At 43.7% G+C, this 17,404-nt stretch overlaps 1 protein-coding gene across 2 annotated transcripts in view; it reads right to left on the bottom strand.

The window, feature by feature from the left end:
* The window catches only part of fbxo16 (F-box protein 16), a 77,201-nt gene that overhangs the window by 8,611 nt on the left and 51,186 nt on the right, over window positions 1-17,404 (bottom strand). For both annotated transcript variants that reach the window (XM_078541953.1, XM_078541952.1), the window contains exons 6-7: window positions 13,284-13,489; window positions 8,780-8,867 (exon numbers count right to left, since the gene is read on the bottom strand). In XM_078541953.1, the coding sequence (XP_078398079.1) occupies window positions 8,780-8,867; window positions 13,284-13,489 (294 nt within the window). The remainder of the gene's footprint in view (window positions 1-8,779; window positions 8,868-13,283; window positions 13,490-17,404) is intronic.

Here is a 17,404-nt window from a genome sequence, read left to right on the forward strand (position 1 = left end):
AGTAGGCAGAATACTTTCACACCGCCCATCTAGACCCGGCCTGTTGGATCTGGCACTGTGTTCACATTGGGAGTAGCACAAATCAGGTTTCAGGGCTGTTCCCTGCTATGTCCTCTTTCTTGATCCTTGTGAATATATGCTCGCTCCAGAGTCTGGGATGTCTTCCAGTGAGCTTCACTCATTTTTAAGGACGGGTAATGGGTATTGCTGAAAAAAAGAGACATTTTTTGTCAAAGCTTTTCGTCTTGCATTCAGCAGGACAATTTGCAAGAAATTACCAATGTCAGGGGGTTATTCCCCGACACTGGTATTTTCTTGCGAATTGTCCCGATGAGTGCAAGATGAAAAGCTTCGACAAAAAATGTCTCTATTTTCAGCAACACTCAAGTTCTGTACTACCAAACAACAACTTGTAATGAGTAGGTGAACAGACACTGCCTGCTGGTGTTGCTAAACAATGCAATGCATAGAGATGACAGTATTAGTGGCAGAGGATTGTCCCTCTGGTACCAACATTCCCATGTGTGCTGCAAAATTTTGCATGACCAAGAAAAATGCTTTCAAATCACTGCTTTAGAAACTGTCTTCTAGGAATTTGCTTCTTTGATAACCAATGGAATGCTGGCCTTTTTCTCAAAGGGACTAGAATACAAAGTAGAGGAAATGCTCGGGCCATTTACAACAAGAGAGTGTGAGAGAAACAGCGTGGTCATTTACAGCGAGAGAGTGTGAGAGAAACAGCAGGGCCATTTATAGGGTGAGAGTGTGAGAGGAACAGCATGGTCATTTAAAGTGAGCGAGTGCAAGAGAAACAGCAGGGTCATTTACAGGATGACAGTGTGATAGAAACAGTGGGGCCATTTACAGCAAGAGAGTGTGAGAGAAACAGCGGGGGCATTTATAGGGTGAGAGTGTGAAAGAAACAGCAGGGCCATTTACAGCGAGAGAGTGTGAGAGAAACAGCATGGTCATTTACAGCGAGAGAGTGTGAGAGAAACAGCGTGGTCATTTATAGGGTGAGAGTGTGAAAGAAACAGCATGGTCATTTACAGCGAGAGAGTGTGAGAGAAACAGCAGGGCCATTTATAGGGTGAGAGTGTGAAAGAAACAGCATGGTCATTTACAGCGAGAGAGTGTGAGAGAAGCGGGGCCATTTACAGTGAGAGAGTATGAGAGAAACAGCTTGGTCATTTAGAGGGAGCGAGTGCGAGAGAAACAACAGGGCCATTTACAGGGTGGGAGTGTGATAGAAACAACAGGGCCATTTACAGAGTGGGAGTGTGATAGAAACAGCGGGGCCATTTACAGCAAGAGAGTGTGAGAGAAACAGTGGGGCCATTTACAGGGTGAGAGTGTGAGAGAAACAGTGGGGTCATTTACAGCTAGAGAGTGTGAGAGAAACGGCATGATCATTTATAGCGAGAGAGTGTGAGAGAAACAGTGTGGTCATTTACAGCGAGAGAGTGTGAGAGGAGCAGAGCCTTTAACAATGAGAGAGTGTGAGACCATTAAAGAACGCGAGGGAAAAGAGTGCAGAGAGCAGCTGATTGGTGAGCAGGATTAGTGAGTATTTCTAGTCTTTAAAGTAAAATAAGGTCTTTAGTTTGTGTTTAGATCTCTAGTGTTTTTTGTCTTTTTTCTTAAAGATAGCTTGTTAAATATAAGATTGATACCTGTGTGTATAAAAAATAATTATAATAAAGCCTAAAGAGTGGGGATACTAGAGTAATTAATTAATAAATTGAATAAAATATGATAGCGATGGCAGGACGGGTGCTGTGTTGCTGCTGCAGCATGTGGGAAATGCTGGACACCAAGGTGACCCAGAGCAAACACATCTGTACCGAGTGTTTGCGGCTCGAGGAACTTCGGATCCGAGTTGAGGAGCTGGAGTCCGAGCTGCAGACATTGCACCACATCAGGGAGGGGGAAAGTTACCTGGACACTTTGCTCCAGGAGGCGGTCACTCCCCTCAGATTAGGTAATTCAAATTTGGTCTGTGATCAGGGACAGGAGGGTGTGACTGCAGGTGAATCAGGTTTGGGGACCCTGGGGGTAGCATTCGGGGTGTCTCGGCCCCTGCAACCGTCCAGCAGTTACAAGATTCTTGCAAGCTGAGTGGATGAGAGTGGGGGGAGCAGGGAGGATGAGTAAACTGACCACGACACCGTGGTACAGCGAGCCATTCAAATGGGGGAAGGAAATGGGAATGTAATAGTGGTAGGGGACAGTATAATTAGGGGGATAGACACTGTTCTCTGCAGCCGTTAGCATGAGTTCCAAAAGCTGTGTTGCCTGCCCGTTGCCAGGGTTAAGGATATCTCATCAGAGCTAGAGAGGAGCTTGGAGTGGGAGGGAAGGGATCCAGTTGTTGTCCTCCATGTTGGTACAAACGACATTGATAGGATTAGAAAGGGGTTTCTGCTGAAAGAATTTGAACAGTTGGGAGCTAAATTAAAAAACAGAACATCCAAGGTAATAGTCTCGGGATTTCTACCTGAGCCATGGGCAAACTAGCACAGGGGAAATAAAGTCAAGGAGTTAAATGCGTAGCTCAAAGGTTGGTGTGGGAGGAATGGGTTTCAGTTCATGGGGCACTGGCACCAGTACTGGGGTAGAAGGGAGCAGGGTTCCCTGAGTTGGGAGTGTGAGCATGCGCGCGAAAGAGCGCAGAAATCTCCTTGAGGGACAGAGGTGCCACAGGGATATTTGTTTAAGTTTAAAATTTCTAAATAAAGTATTTGAAAACTTTTAAAACATGTCCCCTCATGTGACAGTGTCACATGAGCTGGAACATATCAATGATATTAAAAAAAACATTTTTATTGAAATTTTAAACACTTCATGAAACCTCATCCCACCTCCGGATGAGATTCCATGAAAAATACGAAGGTCACCTGGGCTCTTCGCCTGCCCGCCAACCTTAAGGTTGGATGGGCAGCTCATTTAATAGTTTAAATTAGTTTTTAACAGGCCTTAATAGGCCTTTGACAGTTTGGTGGGCGTGCAGCTGAGTCAACAACCTGAAGATCTAAATGACGCGCGGTGACGTCAGGACACCCGCCCGACATCACCGTGCATCATTTTACGTGTCGGTGAGCAGCCCCCACCCCCACTCGCCGACCGGAGAATTCAGTCCTTAAAAACCAACAATCGATGACCAAAAAAATAATAAAGAGGGAGAAAATAAACTTTGAGGGTAAACTAGCACGTAATATAAAAACGGACAGTAAGAGCTTCTTTAAATACATAAAAAGGAAGAGAGAGGCCAAAGTGAACATAGGCCCCTTAGAGTATGAAGCTGGGGAAATAATAATGGGGAACCAGAAAGTGGCAGAGGAGTTGAATAAATACTTTGCATCAGTCTTTACGGTAGAAGACACAAATAACATTCCAAAAATACTAAATAATCAAAGGGCAAAAGAAGGGGGGAAATAAATACAATAACTATCACTAGAGAAAAGGTACTAAGGAAACTAATAGGGCTAAAGGCCGATAGGTCCTCTGGACCTGATGGGTTGCATCCTAGGATAATTAAAGGAAGTAGCTACAGAGATAGTGGATGCAAGAATCCTTAGATTCTGGAAAAGTCCCAGAGGATTGGAGAACGGCCAATGTAACACCCTTATTCAAAAAGGGAGGGAGACAAAAAACAGGTAACTATAGGCCAGTTAGCTTAACACCTATCACTGGGAAAATATTGGAGTTTATTAGAAAGGGTGTAATAGCAGAGCATTTAGAAATGCATAATATAATCAAGCAGAGTCAGCATGGCTTCATGAAGAGGAAATCATGCCTGACAAATTTATTAGAACTCTTTGAGGAGGTAACAAGCAGGATAGATAAAGGGGAACCAGTAGACATAATATATTTTGATTTCCAAAAGGCGTTCAATAAGGTACCACACATAAGGCTACTTAATAAGATAAGAGCCCATGGTGTTGGGGGTAGTATATTAGCATGGATAGAGAATTGGCTAACTAATAGAAGACAGAGAGTTGGAATAAGGGGGGCATTTTCGGGATGGCAACCTGTAACTAGTGGAGTGCCAGTGGGATCAGTGCTGAGGCCTCAATTATTTACAAAATATATTATTGACTTAGATGAGGGAAGTGAATGTACTATCACCAAGTTTGCGGATGACACAAAAATAGGTGGTAAGGCAAGTGGTGAGGATGACACAAGGAGTCTACAGAGGGATATAAATAGGTTAAGTCAGTGAGCAAAAACTTGGAAGATAGAATATAATGTGGGAAAATGTGAGGTTATGCACTTTGGCAGGAAGAATAGAGGAGCTGAATATTATTTAAATGGAGAAAGACTACAAAAGGCTGTGGCACAGAGAGATTTGGGAGTTCTTATGCATGAATCTCAGAAAGCTAACATACAAGTTCAACAGGTAACAGGGAAGGCAAATGGAATGTTGGCCTTTATTTCAAATGGATTGGAGTACAAAAATAGGGAAATCTTGCTAGAGCTATACAAGCCACTAGTTAGACCACACCAAGAAAACTGTGAACAGTTTTGGTCCCCTTATCTAAAGAAAGATGTACTGGCATTGGAGGCAGTCCAGAGAAGGTTCACTAGGGGCAGAATCTTCGGCTCGGTGAGTGGGGCGGGGCCCGCCCGCCAAGGTGTAAAATGACATGCGGTGATGTCAGGCGTGCGTCCCGATGTCACCACACATCATTCAGATTTTCAGTTCGGCGGGCGCACACCTGAGTTGGCTGTGCGCCCGCTAACTGGCAAAGGTCTATTAAGGCCAGTTAACTATCAATTGAAACAATTAACTGAGCTGCCCGTCCAACCTTAAGGTTGGCGGGCAGGTGAAGAGCCCAGGCGACCCTTGCGTTTATCATGAAACCTCATCCACGGGCGGGATGAGGTTTCACGAAGGTTTTTAAAGTCTTGTAAAATTTTTAAATTAAATTAATAGACATGTCGCAGCTCATGTGACAGTTTCACATGAGGGGACATGGCTTAAAATTTTTTTTCCCTTTATTAAATTTTTTTGAACTTAAACTAATCTCCCTGAGGCAGCTTTGTGCCTCAGGGAGATTTCTGCGCTCATTCGCGCGCATGCTTCTGGGTGCGTGTCACACTGGGTGGGCCTTGATTGGCCCACCCACATAAAATGGTGGCGATCGGCCTGCTCCCGCCTAACACCCCCCCCTGACAGGGAGAAAATTCTCCCCTAGGTTTATCCTGGGGATGAAGGAATTTTCTTATGAGGAGAGGTTGAGTAGGTTGGGCCTGTACTCACTGGAATTTAGAAGAATGAGAGGCGACCTTATTGAAACATATAAGATTCTTAGGGGGCTTGACAGGGTAGATGCTGAGAGGTTGTTTCCCCTTGTGGGAGAGACTAGGACCAGAGGGCATAATCTCAGAGTAAGGGGCTGCCCATTTAAAACAGAGATGAGGAGGAATTTCTTCTCTCAGAGGGTAGGCAATCTGTGGAATTCTTTACCGCAAAGGGCTGTAGAGGCTGGGTTGTTAAGTATATTCAAGGGTGAGATAGACAGATTTTTAATCAGTAAGGGAATCAAGGGTTATGGGGAAAAGTGGAGTTGAGGATTGTCAGATCAGCCATGATCTCACTGAATCACGGAGCAGACTCGATGGGCCGAATGGCCCACTTCTGCTCCTATGTCTTATGGTCTTTTAGTTGTACAGAGCGCTCATCTGGAGCACTGTGTTCAGTTCTGGGCACTGTACCTCAGGATGAGTATAACAGCCTTGGAGGGGTGCTGCACAGATTTAGCTGAATGATACCAGGGCCAGAAGAGTTACATTTTGAGGACTGATTGCATGAGCTTAGGTTGTATTCACTTGATTTAGATGATTGTAGGTTGATCTGGTTGAAGTGTTTAAAATGATAAATGGATTTATAGCGTGGATAGAGAGAAACTATTTCCTCTGATAGAGGAATCCAGAACAAGGAGGCACAATCGTAAACTTAGAGCTAGGCATTTGGAAATCAGGAAGCACTTCTACTGAACAAAGATAATGGAAATCTGAAACTGTCTTCCCCAAAAGGCTGTGGATGCTGGCCATCATTTTCAAGACTGCGATTAATAAATTTTTGTTGAACTAAGGTATCAAGGGGTAAGGAGCAAAATTGGATAAATGGACTTGAGGTAGAGATCAGTCATGATCAAATTGAATGGGAAATCATCATCAAGAGGTTGAATGACCTACTTTTGCTTCTATGATGACTATTCCCTGCACTTGTGCAAACTGCAACACTAGGAAGCATTATTGCCCCAAGCCCACTCCTACTCTGCTTCTGCCCACTGCAATTTTGATTGAGGCCTTTGGACAGGCAGCCAAAACTCTCATCAGAAACAGACAAGAGTTACACTCTACAAAGGGAATCGGGTGCAGTTTTCAAGTCCCAGTGGGCGGAACTACTAGTGCCCACACCAAAATGGCGCAGATGGGAGCATTATTGCAACATATCAACCCTCTGATACCTGAACCTCCAATCCACTGGCTTGGCTCCTCTGAGGAACCACCAAATTTCCCATTTCCTCTAATTAGAATCTGGGACAGCTCCTTGAGAATATGGTATTGGGGTTGACCACTCTGCCCTCCTTTCACCCACATCAAAATCATGCTCCCCACTACCACACGCCCCGGTATTTGGTTAAAAATTACAGTAAGTTGTACTTTGAAATTGTCCATAAGACATAGGAGCAGAAATTAGGCCATTCGGCCCATCGAGTCTGCTCTGCCATTCAATCATGGCTGATAAGTTTCTCAACCCCATCCTCCCGCCTTCTCTCCGTAACCTTTGATCCTCTTACCAATCAAGAACCTATCTATCTCGGTCTTAAATACACTCAATGACCTGGCCTCCACAGCCTTCTATGGCAATGAATTCCATAGATTCACCACTCTCCATTGGATGAAGTTTAAGTTATCCAAATTAAAAATAAGACAGAAAAACAATAATGTGGAAATCTTTACTTAATGAGAAGTGTTTATTAGCTGAGGGAGAACTGCAAGAAATATGGGAGTAACAGCAGAATTAACTCTTACCACATCTGATTGTTGTGGAGCAACAACAATCAACAAAGGAAACAGATTGGTCCGCGATATTGTCAGAGCAGAGTACAAATCCGAGGCTGACATACAGAAACTATATGGTGCTTTCGTGCTGCAGTTTGACCAGCTCTTGTTACCGAAATGGTGGGGAAAATGATGGACACTGGAACCCTTGCAGAGAAGATTCCTAGGCTGATTCCTGCTGCCAGAATGATGAGGAAAGGATAAAGGGACTCGGACAGCTTCTGCTTGAAAGCAGCGGGATGGTAACATAGTGATACTGTTACCGGACTTGTAACTCAGAGGCCTGGACTAATACTCTGGAGATGTGAGTTCAAATCCTACCATGGCAGCTGGGGAAATTTAAATTCAATTAACTAATAAAACTGGAATAAAAATGATAGTCTCATTAATAATGATCATGAAACTACTGGATTCTCATTTTAAAAACCCATCTGGTTCACTAATGTTCTCCAGGGAAGGAAATCTGCTAACCTTACCTGGTCTGACCTACACATGACTCCGGATCCAGAGCAAGGGTGGTTGACTCTTAACTGGCTTGCTCGGCCATTTCAAAGGGCACTCAGTTGTATCAAACTGCTGCAGATAAAGGTACTATAATTCACCTACACCACATGAACTACAACAATTCAAGAAGGCAGCTCACCACCACCTTCTCAAAGACAATTAGGGATAGGCAACAAATGTTGGCCTTGCAGGCAATGCTCACATCCCGAGAGCGAATATTAAAAAAAAAGAATGAGGGAGGCTGGTACAGGCACATAAGATACTGAGTAGACTAGAAAAGATGGATCAAATTAAACTGTGACTACAGGACAGGAACACAAGTAAAGGGCACTAACTGGGATGGTTTTCCAGCTACAGTCATGGGTACAAACACTAGAATCAATCAAGAAGCAGCTGGATGATGTAATGGTAGAATTGTAGGTCTATATGGAAGGAGGAATTCAATGGACTGAATGGTCACTCTCACCTGTACTGTACTGGTAATCTTTATTTCCTTTCTTTGCTCTGACAGCACCAGTGGAACTTGTAAAGCCCTGAGACTCAACAAACCACAGTTAAAAGGGGAACTGGTGGTTTCATTTTGGTCATAACTTCAATATTCTTTCCTCACCTTGGAGATTACCTCTGGGGAACTAGCGCCTGAGATCTCTTTGGGTCATGACACAGGGAAGTTATTCTTGCCTGAAGGGCTGCCTCCTAATAAACTATGAAGGCCCTTTACTCAGTTTTGAGCAGGCAACATTTGGAATTGCAAGGTGTTTGGTAGACAATGCATATGTTAGTTGAGGAAGGACTCAGGGCAATCAGTGCAGCTCTGAAAATTGTGTCCCACTGCAAACTACACAAAGTCTGCCTTAATCAACTTGGCAATGAAAATTTAAATACACGAATCTCATCAATAAAACACCAATAACATGCAAATAGTTAACTCTGATCCTGCTTGCGAATTTAGCAAAAGTGACTGTGAAATAAATATCATTAGGTGGGAAACTGAGAGAGTAAAACTGGCCTCTGCCAAAAATAGAAAAAAGCCAGAACTGACAGCTTGTATTACCCTGCGCTTAATTTCCTTTTCCACTGAAGTCAATGGGTGCAGAATAAACTGGGCTGCTACTTCACCATGGGCTACTTTGCTCTTTCTCTAAAGACCAATTTTACCCTTCTTAAAAAACGCTGAGGAAGGAAGTACTAGTGAGCCTACCAGTGATTTTGCTTTCCTCATTTTGTAGTTTGGTGATGGATGGTTCTTTCTTTCTCGAGCAGAGGTGGCTCCACCTCCCTTCTTTCTCCTGGAAAAATACAGCAGCCCTCATTCAAAAATAAGGATAATATTAGTTCAAGGAACAATACATAGAATGAAGAGAGAGTAATGTAGGAAAATTTTAAACTAGAAAGTGGGGGGGGGAGGGAAGGGTAACCTCCAACAAGTATGACTAATGGGAAACAAAGCAGCAGGTTAGCGTGTGGGGGGGGTGGTGGATTCAACTTCATGGAAAATTATGAAAAAACTGAAAAGAAAGGAGAGCCCAGGCGAAGCTATTAAAGTCCCCAGAACACAAAATAGGACAGAGTGTTTGGAAAGGACTAGGAATCTAACTTCAAGCACATCAGATAAAGGGACGACAATGAGAAAGGGGACGGGAAATACAGGACTGAAGGTGTTGTATCTGAATGCACGCAGTATACGAAATAAGGTAAATGAGCTTGTGGCACAGATTGAAATTGGCAGGTATGATGTGGTGGCATCACGGAGAAATGGCTGCAAGGGGATCAGGACTGGGAGCTAAATATCCAAGGATAGACATCCTTTCGAAAAGATAGGCAGGTTGGCAGAGTGGGTGGGGTTGCTTTGTTAGTAACAAATGAAATTAAATCGATAGCAAGAAATGATGTAGGGTCAGATGATGTAGAATCTGTGTGGGTAGAGTTGAGGAACTGCAAAGGTAAAAAAACTATAATGGGAGTTATGTACAGGCCTCCGAACAGTAGTCAGGATGTAGGGCAAAAGATACACCAGGAGATAGAAAAGGCATGTAAGAAAGGCAAGGTTATAATGATCATGGGGGATTTCAATATGCAGGTAGACTGGAAAAATCAGGTTGGTAGTGGATCCCAAGAAAAGGAATTTGTGGAATGTCTACGAGATGGCTTTTTGGAGCAGCTTGTGGTGGAGCCCACTAGGGAACAGGCAATTCTAGATTTAGTGACGTGTAATGAGGCAGATTTGATAAGGGAGCTTAAGGCGAAGGAACCCTTAGGAGGAAGTGACCATAATATGATAGAATTTACCCTGCAATTTGAGAGGAAAAAGCTGGAATCAGATGTAACGGTATTACAGTTGAATAAAGGCAACTACAGAGGCATGAGGGAGGAGCTGGCCAGAATTGACTGAGAGATGAGCCTAGCAGGAAAGACAGTGGAACAGCAATGGCAGGAGTTTCTGGGAGTAATTTGGGAGACACAGCAAAAATTCATCCCTATGAAGAAGCAGCATACTAAAGGGAGGACGAGGCAACCATGGCTGACGAGGGAAGTCAGGGGCAGCATAAAAGCTAAAGAGAAAGCATACAATGCGGCGAAAAGCAGTGGGAAACCAGGGGATTGGGAAGCCTACAAAGACCAACAGAGGACAACTAAAAAAGAAATAAGGAGGGAGAAGATTAAATATGAGGATAAATTAGCCAGTAATATAAAAGAAGATTGCAAGAGTTTTTTTAGATATACAAAGGGTAAGAGAGAGGCAAAAGTGGACATTGGGCCGCTGGAAAATGACGCTGGAGGAGTAGTAGTGGGGAACAAAGAAATGGTGGAGGAACTGAATAGGTACTTTGCGTCAGTCTTCACAGTGGAAGACACGAGTGACATCCCCAAAGTTCAAGAGAGTCGAGGGACAGAGGTGAGTATGGTGGCCATTACCAAGGAGAAGGTGCTAGGAAAACTGAAAGGTCTGAAGGTGGATAAATCACCTGGACCAGATGGATTACACCCTAGAGTTCTGAAGGAGATAGCTGAAGAGATAGTGGAGGCGTTAGTGGTGATTTTTCAGGAATCACTGGAGTCAGGGAGGGTCCCAGAGGACTGGAAAATCGCTAATGTAACCCCCCTGTTTAAGAAGTGAGTGAGGCAAAAGACGGGAAATTACAGGCTGTTTAGCCTGATGTCGGTCGTTGGTAAGATTTTAGAGTCCATTATTAAGGATGAGATTTCGGAATACTTGAAAGTGCATGGTAAAATAGGGCAAAGTCAGCATGGTTTCATCAAGGGAGGTCATGCCTGACAAATCTGTTAGAATTCTTTGAGGAGGTAACGAGTAGGTTAGACAAAGGAGAGCCAATGGATGTTATCTACTTGGACTTCCAGAAGGCCTTTGAAAAGCCGCACAGGAGGCTGCTCAGTAAGATAAGAGCCCATGGTGTTCGAGGCAAGGTACTAGCATGGATAGAAGATTGGCTGTCTGGCAGGAGGCAGAGTGTGGGGATAAGGGGGTCCTTCTCAGGATGGCGGCCGGTGACTAGTGGAGTTCCGCAGGGGTCTGTGTTGGGACCACAACTTTTCACTTTATACATTAATGATTTAGATGAAGGAACTGAGGGCATCCTGGCTAAGTTTGCAGATGATACAAAGATAGGTGGAGGGACAGGTAGTATTGAGGAGGCGGGGAGGCTGCAGAAGGATTTGGACAGGTTAGGAGAATGGGCAAAGAAGTGGCAGATGGAATACAACTTGGGGAAGTGTGAAGTCATGCACTTTGGTAGGAAGAATAGAGGCATGGACTATTTTCTAAATGGGGAGAGAATTCAGAAATCTGGAATGCAAAGGGCCTTGGGAGTCCTAGTCCAGGATTCTATTAAGGTTAACTTGCAGGTTGAGTCAGTAGTTAGGAAGGCAAATGCAATGTTGGCATTTATTTCGAGAGGACTAGAATATAAAAGCAGGGATGTGCTGCTGAGGCTTTATAAGGCTCTGGTCAGACCACATTTAGAATATTGTGAGCAATTTTGGGCCCCGTATCTCAGGAAGGATGTGCTGGCCCTGGAGAGGGTCCAGAGGAGGTTCACGAGAATGATCCCAGGAATGAAAGGATTAACATATGAGAAACGTTTGAGGACTCTGGGTCTATACTCGATGGAGTTTAGAAGGATGAGGGGGGATCTGATTGAAACTTACAGAATACTGAAAGGCCTGGATAGAGTGGACGTGGGGAAGATGTTTCCATTAGTAGGAGAGACTAGGACCCGAGGGCACGGCCTCAGAGTAAAGGGAAGACCTCTTAGAACAGAGATGAGGAGAAACTTCTTTAGCCAGAGAGTAGTGAATCTATGGAATTCATTGCCACAGAAGGCTGTGGAGGCCAGGCCATTGAGTGTATTTAAGACCGAGATAGATAGGTTCTTGATTGGTAACGGGATCAAAGGTTACGGGGAGAAGGCGGGAGAATGGGGTTGAGAAACTTATCAGCCATGATTGATTGGCGGAGCAGACTCGATGGGCCGAATGGCCTAATTTCTGCTCCTATGTCTTATGGTCTAACAGATGAAAGAGGTGCAGGTCCAACCCATTACCTGTAGTTAGGTGCGTGGGAAGTTACATGGAGGATATATATCGCTCTGTGACAAATTACAATGAATATCAATCCCCTCTATCATATGCTAAACATCAAACCACACACCGAATAGAAAAACGGTATAGCCTACCTCTGTCTGATTAAAATCCATTCATATTTTTGACAGTCAGGTCAATCAATATAACTATATAGAACATAAGTTATACAAAAGAATGTAATAAAAGATAATTTTATGCATAAAATTTTTAATTTTGTCAGTCTTTTAAATTGGGGTCCTCTGTACAATTTGACCCAAAATAAAGCTATTTATAGCTTTGATAGAAATGAGTGAATTAATTTTGCTTTTATTTAAATCTTTTCTACACTCTCCTTAAAAACTTTCCAAGGCCCAAGTTAGAATCATACTCAGACAGACTGGGTCCAGCATTCCTCTTCCTTGCTTCTCTTAGTACTGTACCTCAACTGAACTGAATGCCTCCCAGCATTTGCAGGTTCAGGATTTTTATGGATCACAATGTGGTCCTCCCTCCTCCTAGCACAGGCCTATGCCTTGATTCAGTGGCAGAAAAGCAGAGGTCGCAATGGATACTGGCTGTGGGATGGCAGTCAGAAGACCATCAACCCCACAAACCTGATGGGAAAAGAAAAACACATTTTCCTTTGTTGGCTTGTTACCTGACCCTCACAGCACATCCCTCACACCTCCCCCATGGCCCCATGGGAAGGGACCAGGAGGCGAAGCCTGTGACAACTTCTTCAGACCCAATGTGAAGGAGAGTAGGAGTAGGAGGCTGTTGCAGCTTCACCTTCAAACCCCATTCTTCTACATATCCTTCAGGTGAACCTTCAGAAGCACATGCGACAGGGCTGGGAATGTCCCATTTATGTGTCTGGCCCTTTGCCTTCCACCCCCAGAGAATGCTGCAGACATCCCAGGCCAAGGTAAAGGGGGTGGAGACTCAGTGACCACTTTCAATCTGGGAAGCAAATAACTTCCCCAGGCTCCCTGGAGAGCAAGATGAGGCATTGGAGCAACAGCCAGAAAGCATTGGTGAGCTGGAACAGCAAAAGGTCCCTCTCAAGTAATAGGTGCTCCCTTCCCCGTTGGTGGCCCGAAACCTCCTATAGCAGGTTTCCTTACGCTTCCCCAATGGGGTCACAGTTGTCCAGGTAGTTGAAGCGTACGGTGTCCGTTGGATGTCGGTCTGAGCCACGCCAGGGAGGGAGCTCAAGCCGCAATTTCGCAGGCAGGAATCGAGTTGCTGCTGTTCTGAGCTGCTTCTGGTCCGCAGGATCCTTTGGTAACGGATGGACATCCACCACAATAAACTCCTCTCTGGGCGGAATCTGGAAACAGGAGAAATGCTGAATAAAGACATGCTTGTAGAATCAGTCCCATGTGTCGTTAAGTTTGAAGTAAAAACAGAAAATGCTGGAACAACTCAGCAGGTTTGACTCTTCTTCAGGTGCTCTTCTTCAGAACACCTGAAGAAGAGTCATACGGACTCGAAACGTTAACTCTGTTTCTCTCTCCACAGGTGCTGCCAGACCTGCTGAATTTTTCCAGCATTTTCTGTTTTTATTTCAGATTTCCAGCATCCACTTATTTTGCTTTTATCTTATTGTTAAGTTTGATGTTGGAAAGAAAAGGCAGTCAAGTAAAAACTCCTCCACGACCTTCTCAAGACCATGGAATCAGGCAAAGCTGCATTCCAACTGTGGTTTAAAAATATGGAGTCAGAGTGATACAACACAGAAGGAGGCTATTCAGCCCAATGTACCTGCATCGGCTCAGAGAAGGAGCTATCCCAAAATCTCCTGCTCTCTCCCCATAACCCCGTAAATTTCTCCTTTTCAAATATTATTCCAATTCCCTTATGAAAGTTAGTTTTAATCTGGTTCCATCGCCCTTTCAGGCATTGCATTCCAGATCATAACAACTCGTTGCATAGAAACAATTCTCATCTTCCCTCAGGTTCTTTTTCCAATTACCTTAAATCTATGTCCTCTGATTACTGATCATATTCTGCCACTGGAAACAATTTCTTCTTATTTGTTCTATCAACTCATAATTTAGAACACCTTTATTAAATCGCCCCTTAACCTTATCTGCTCTATGGAAAACAGCTTCTCCAGTCTCTCCAAATCCCTGGAACCATTCTGGTACATCTCCTCGATATCCTCTGCAAGGCCTTGGCATTCTTCCTGAAGTGTGGTGCCGAGAATTGCATACATTACTCCAGCTCAGGCCTAGCTAATGACTTATAAAGATTTAGCATAACTTCCCGCTATTCTGCATTCCAGGCCACCTTATGTTCAAATGACAACTGGTTAGTCGTTATAAAATATGTAAGCTCATTGCTCATGGCAATTGAATAGATGACACTGGCTCTTGCAAGTCAGGGTTGTGTCTGTGTACATATTGATAGTGAAAACTGCATTCTAGTACTGATGCATTGTTTGGAATCTTAACAATTTGGAGATTAAGGTAATTTACAAAGTTCTTTATTGGTGCACCACAAAAATAAAGTACATTGGTTAATTAACTTCAAATCATTAACAAGTTGAAGGAATGGAATGTTTTTCTAAATATCTCCACTTCTTTACTTTCAACCACCTCCCCCAATCCCAGATTTGAGTAGACTGTGGACCTGTTGTTCTGTCCCACCGAGGCTACTTTACTAATAGCTGCTGGGAGAACGGTGGGAGCAGTCTGGAACAACTCTTGCCCTGTTTGGGCTTCACAAAAGGCAATGCAGGGAGAGTGAGGAAGTGGTATTAATTTGGGATTGGCACAAGGTAATGATTAGAGCAAGGGGCAGTGGGATTAGTTTGGGAATGATACAAAGCTGTACTGAAAGAACAGGGCAGTAGGAATAGTTTTGGATTTATACAGGCTATGAGGGAGGCGTGGGGCAGTGGAAATAGGTTGGGATTGATGTAGGACAATGGGGAGAGAGCGCGACAGCGAGATTAATTTGGGATTGACACAAAGTAATGGAGAGAATGGAACAATGAGAATAGTTTTGGAATCAGACATGACTTTGGAAATATAACTGGGCAGTGGGATTAGTTTGGGACCAATTCAAGCCATGAGGAGAGCGGGTGCAGAGGAGGAGAAGGAGCTGCTATTTTTTTTACCTCCAATATCTGGTGAGGGTTTCTCTTATGTTCCTAAGCTAGGAAACTGTAACTTGCTATTAGTTTATTTTACTAAATTAGTAACTAACTAATCAAAGAATAAATAAATATGGTTTATAGACAAGGCGGCATGTGCTGTTAACTGCAGCATATGGGTGTATGAAAAGAGCATTGCAACACCTGACAACTTATCTGTGGTAAGTGTCTTCAGCTTGAGGAACTTTGGGCAGAGGTGTTGAGCTTGAGTCCGAGCTACAGGTATTGCAGAATATCAAGAAGGAGGAGAATTACCTGGACACTTTGGGGGCAGACACACCCATTAGGTTAAGTAGAGCTTTAGATTTGGTCAATGCTTAGGGTGTACTATGAGTCAGACAGGTAAGGGATCTAGAATGTAGTGATGGAGGAGCCTCAACTCTTGACTTTGAGCAACAGGTATGAGGTACTTTCTACCTATGTGGATGAGAACATGGACTGCAGGATGAATAGGCAAACTGACCACAGCATGGTAGGGTGAGCCATTCAAGTGGGGGTAGGGAAAAGAAATGTGGTACTGTCAGGAAAAGCCGATTACAGCCACAAATTACTTACGGGCATATTGAACTTTTTAAGGAAGACTTGTGCGTTTTTAAAGAAATACAAACAAGGGCACTGAACAAAAGATGGCTGATAATACAAAGTGACACTTTCTGGAAAATTCCTATGTGGATTATACTCACAGACCTATCCTGAGAGAACATGGAATGTCGCACCTCAAAAGGTGTCATGGCCTTCTTCAAGCAGAGACACTTGAAAGGGAGATAGGAAAGATGCAAAAGACTGAACTTTAATCTCCTGTGGTTGCAGAGACAAAAGACTGATTTGCACGTCTCAGCAGTCATCCAAAAATCCATCTCCTGTTGATTTATATCTCAGAATGTGTAAATAATTCTGATATGAATGCAATACGACTATTTCCTCTCCTGGAATACATGGGGGAAAAATGGGTTAAAAAGCTAGCTGCAAAGCAGTGTAGTGTATGCTGGTGTGCTGGGAGAGTGACAGCAAAAGAAGACCAACTAGTCATCCCTGCAGCTGCAGGTGAAGTCTCTCTCTCTCTCCCCATTGCTGGAGGCAAAGCTCAGCAGAAGCCGCAATCAAAAAGGAAATAGAACAGCCTTTTCAGCTACCCTGCAGAACCAAGTGTCTCCAAACTGACTGCGAAACTGCCAAAGACAGCTCTACCGGAATCACCCAACTTAACAGCCATAATGTACCACCATCTATGCCACATGGACAAGCCAAAGACTGATTTGTATATTTTTAAAACTTTTATTTGGACTCCTAACTTCTCATTTCTGATCTGTGTGTGTGTGTTGTGTTCTTATTATTTTTTCCTGGGTTTTAGTAACTAATCACAGAATCACAGAATATCACAGTGTAGAAGAGGCCCTTCGGCCCATCGAGTCTGCACCGACACGTGAGAAACACCTGATCTACCTACCTAACCCCATTTACCAGCACTTGGCCCATAGCCTTGAATGTTATCACTCTTTCTTTGACTCAAGAAAGCCTGGTTAAATTGGCTTCTTCTAAAAATAAATACATTTGGACTGGGAAAAGATATCCGGGGGGGTGGGGGGGGGGAGATTCCTTTTAAATTAACCTTTTAGCAACCCCTCCTCACCTGGGAGCATAACAAAATTGGGGTCCTATTCGGGAAGTTAACAAATTGGGGGACCTCGCTTGGGGACTAGTTGTAACAGTACTGATAGGGGATAGTATAGTCAGGGGAATAGATACTGTTCTCTGCAGTTGCGATTTTGCTGACTGCTCTGTGCCAGGGTTAAAGATATCTCCACATGGCTGTAGAAAAACTTGGATGGGGAGAGGGATCTCATGATCCACATAGGAACCAATGACATAGGTGGAATTAGGAATGATGTTCTGCTGAGAGAGTTTTAGGAATTAGGATCCAACTAAAAAGCAGAACCTCCAAAGTAATAATATCTGGATTGTTAACTAAGCCATGCACCAATTGGCATAGGATAAAATAGATTAGAAAATTAAAATCAGAAAATGCTGCAATGCTCTTTTTACTTCAGACTTCCAGCATCCACAGTATTTTGTTTTTGCATTAGA

Source organism: Cetorhinus maximus, chromosome 5 (genome assembly GCF_964194155.1).
Source record: "Cetorhinus maximus chromosome 5, sCetMax3.hap1.1, whole genome shotgun sequence".
Classification (NCBI taxonomy): domain Eukaryota; kingdom Metazoa; phylum Chordata; class Chondrichthyes; order Lamniformes; family Cetorhinidae; genus Cetorhinus; species Cetorhinus maximus.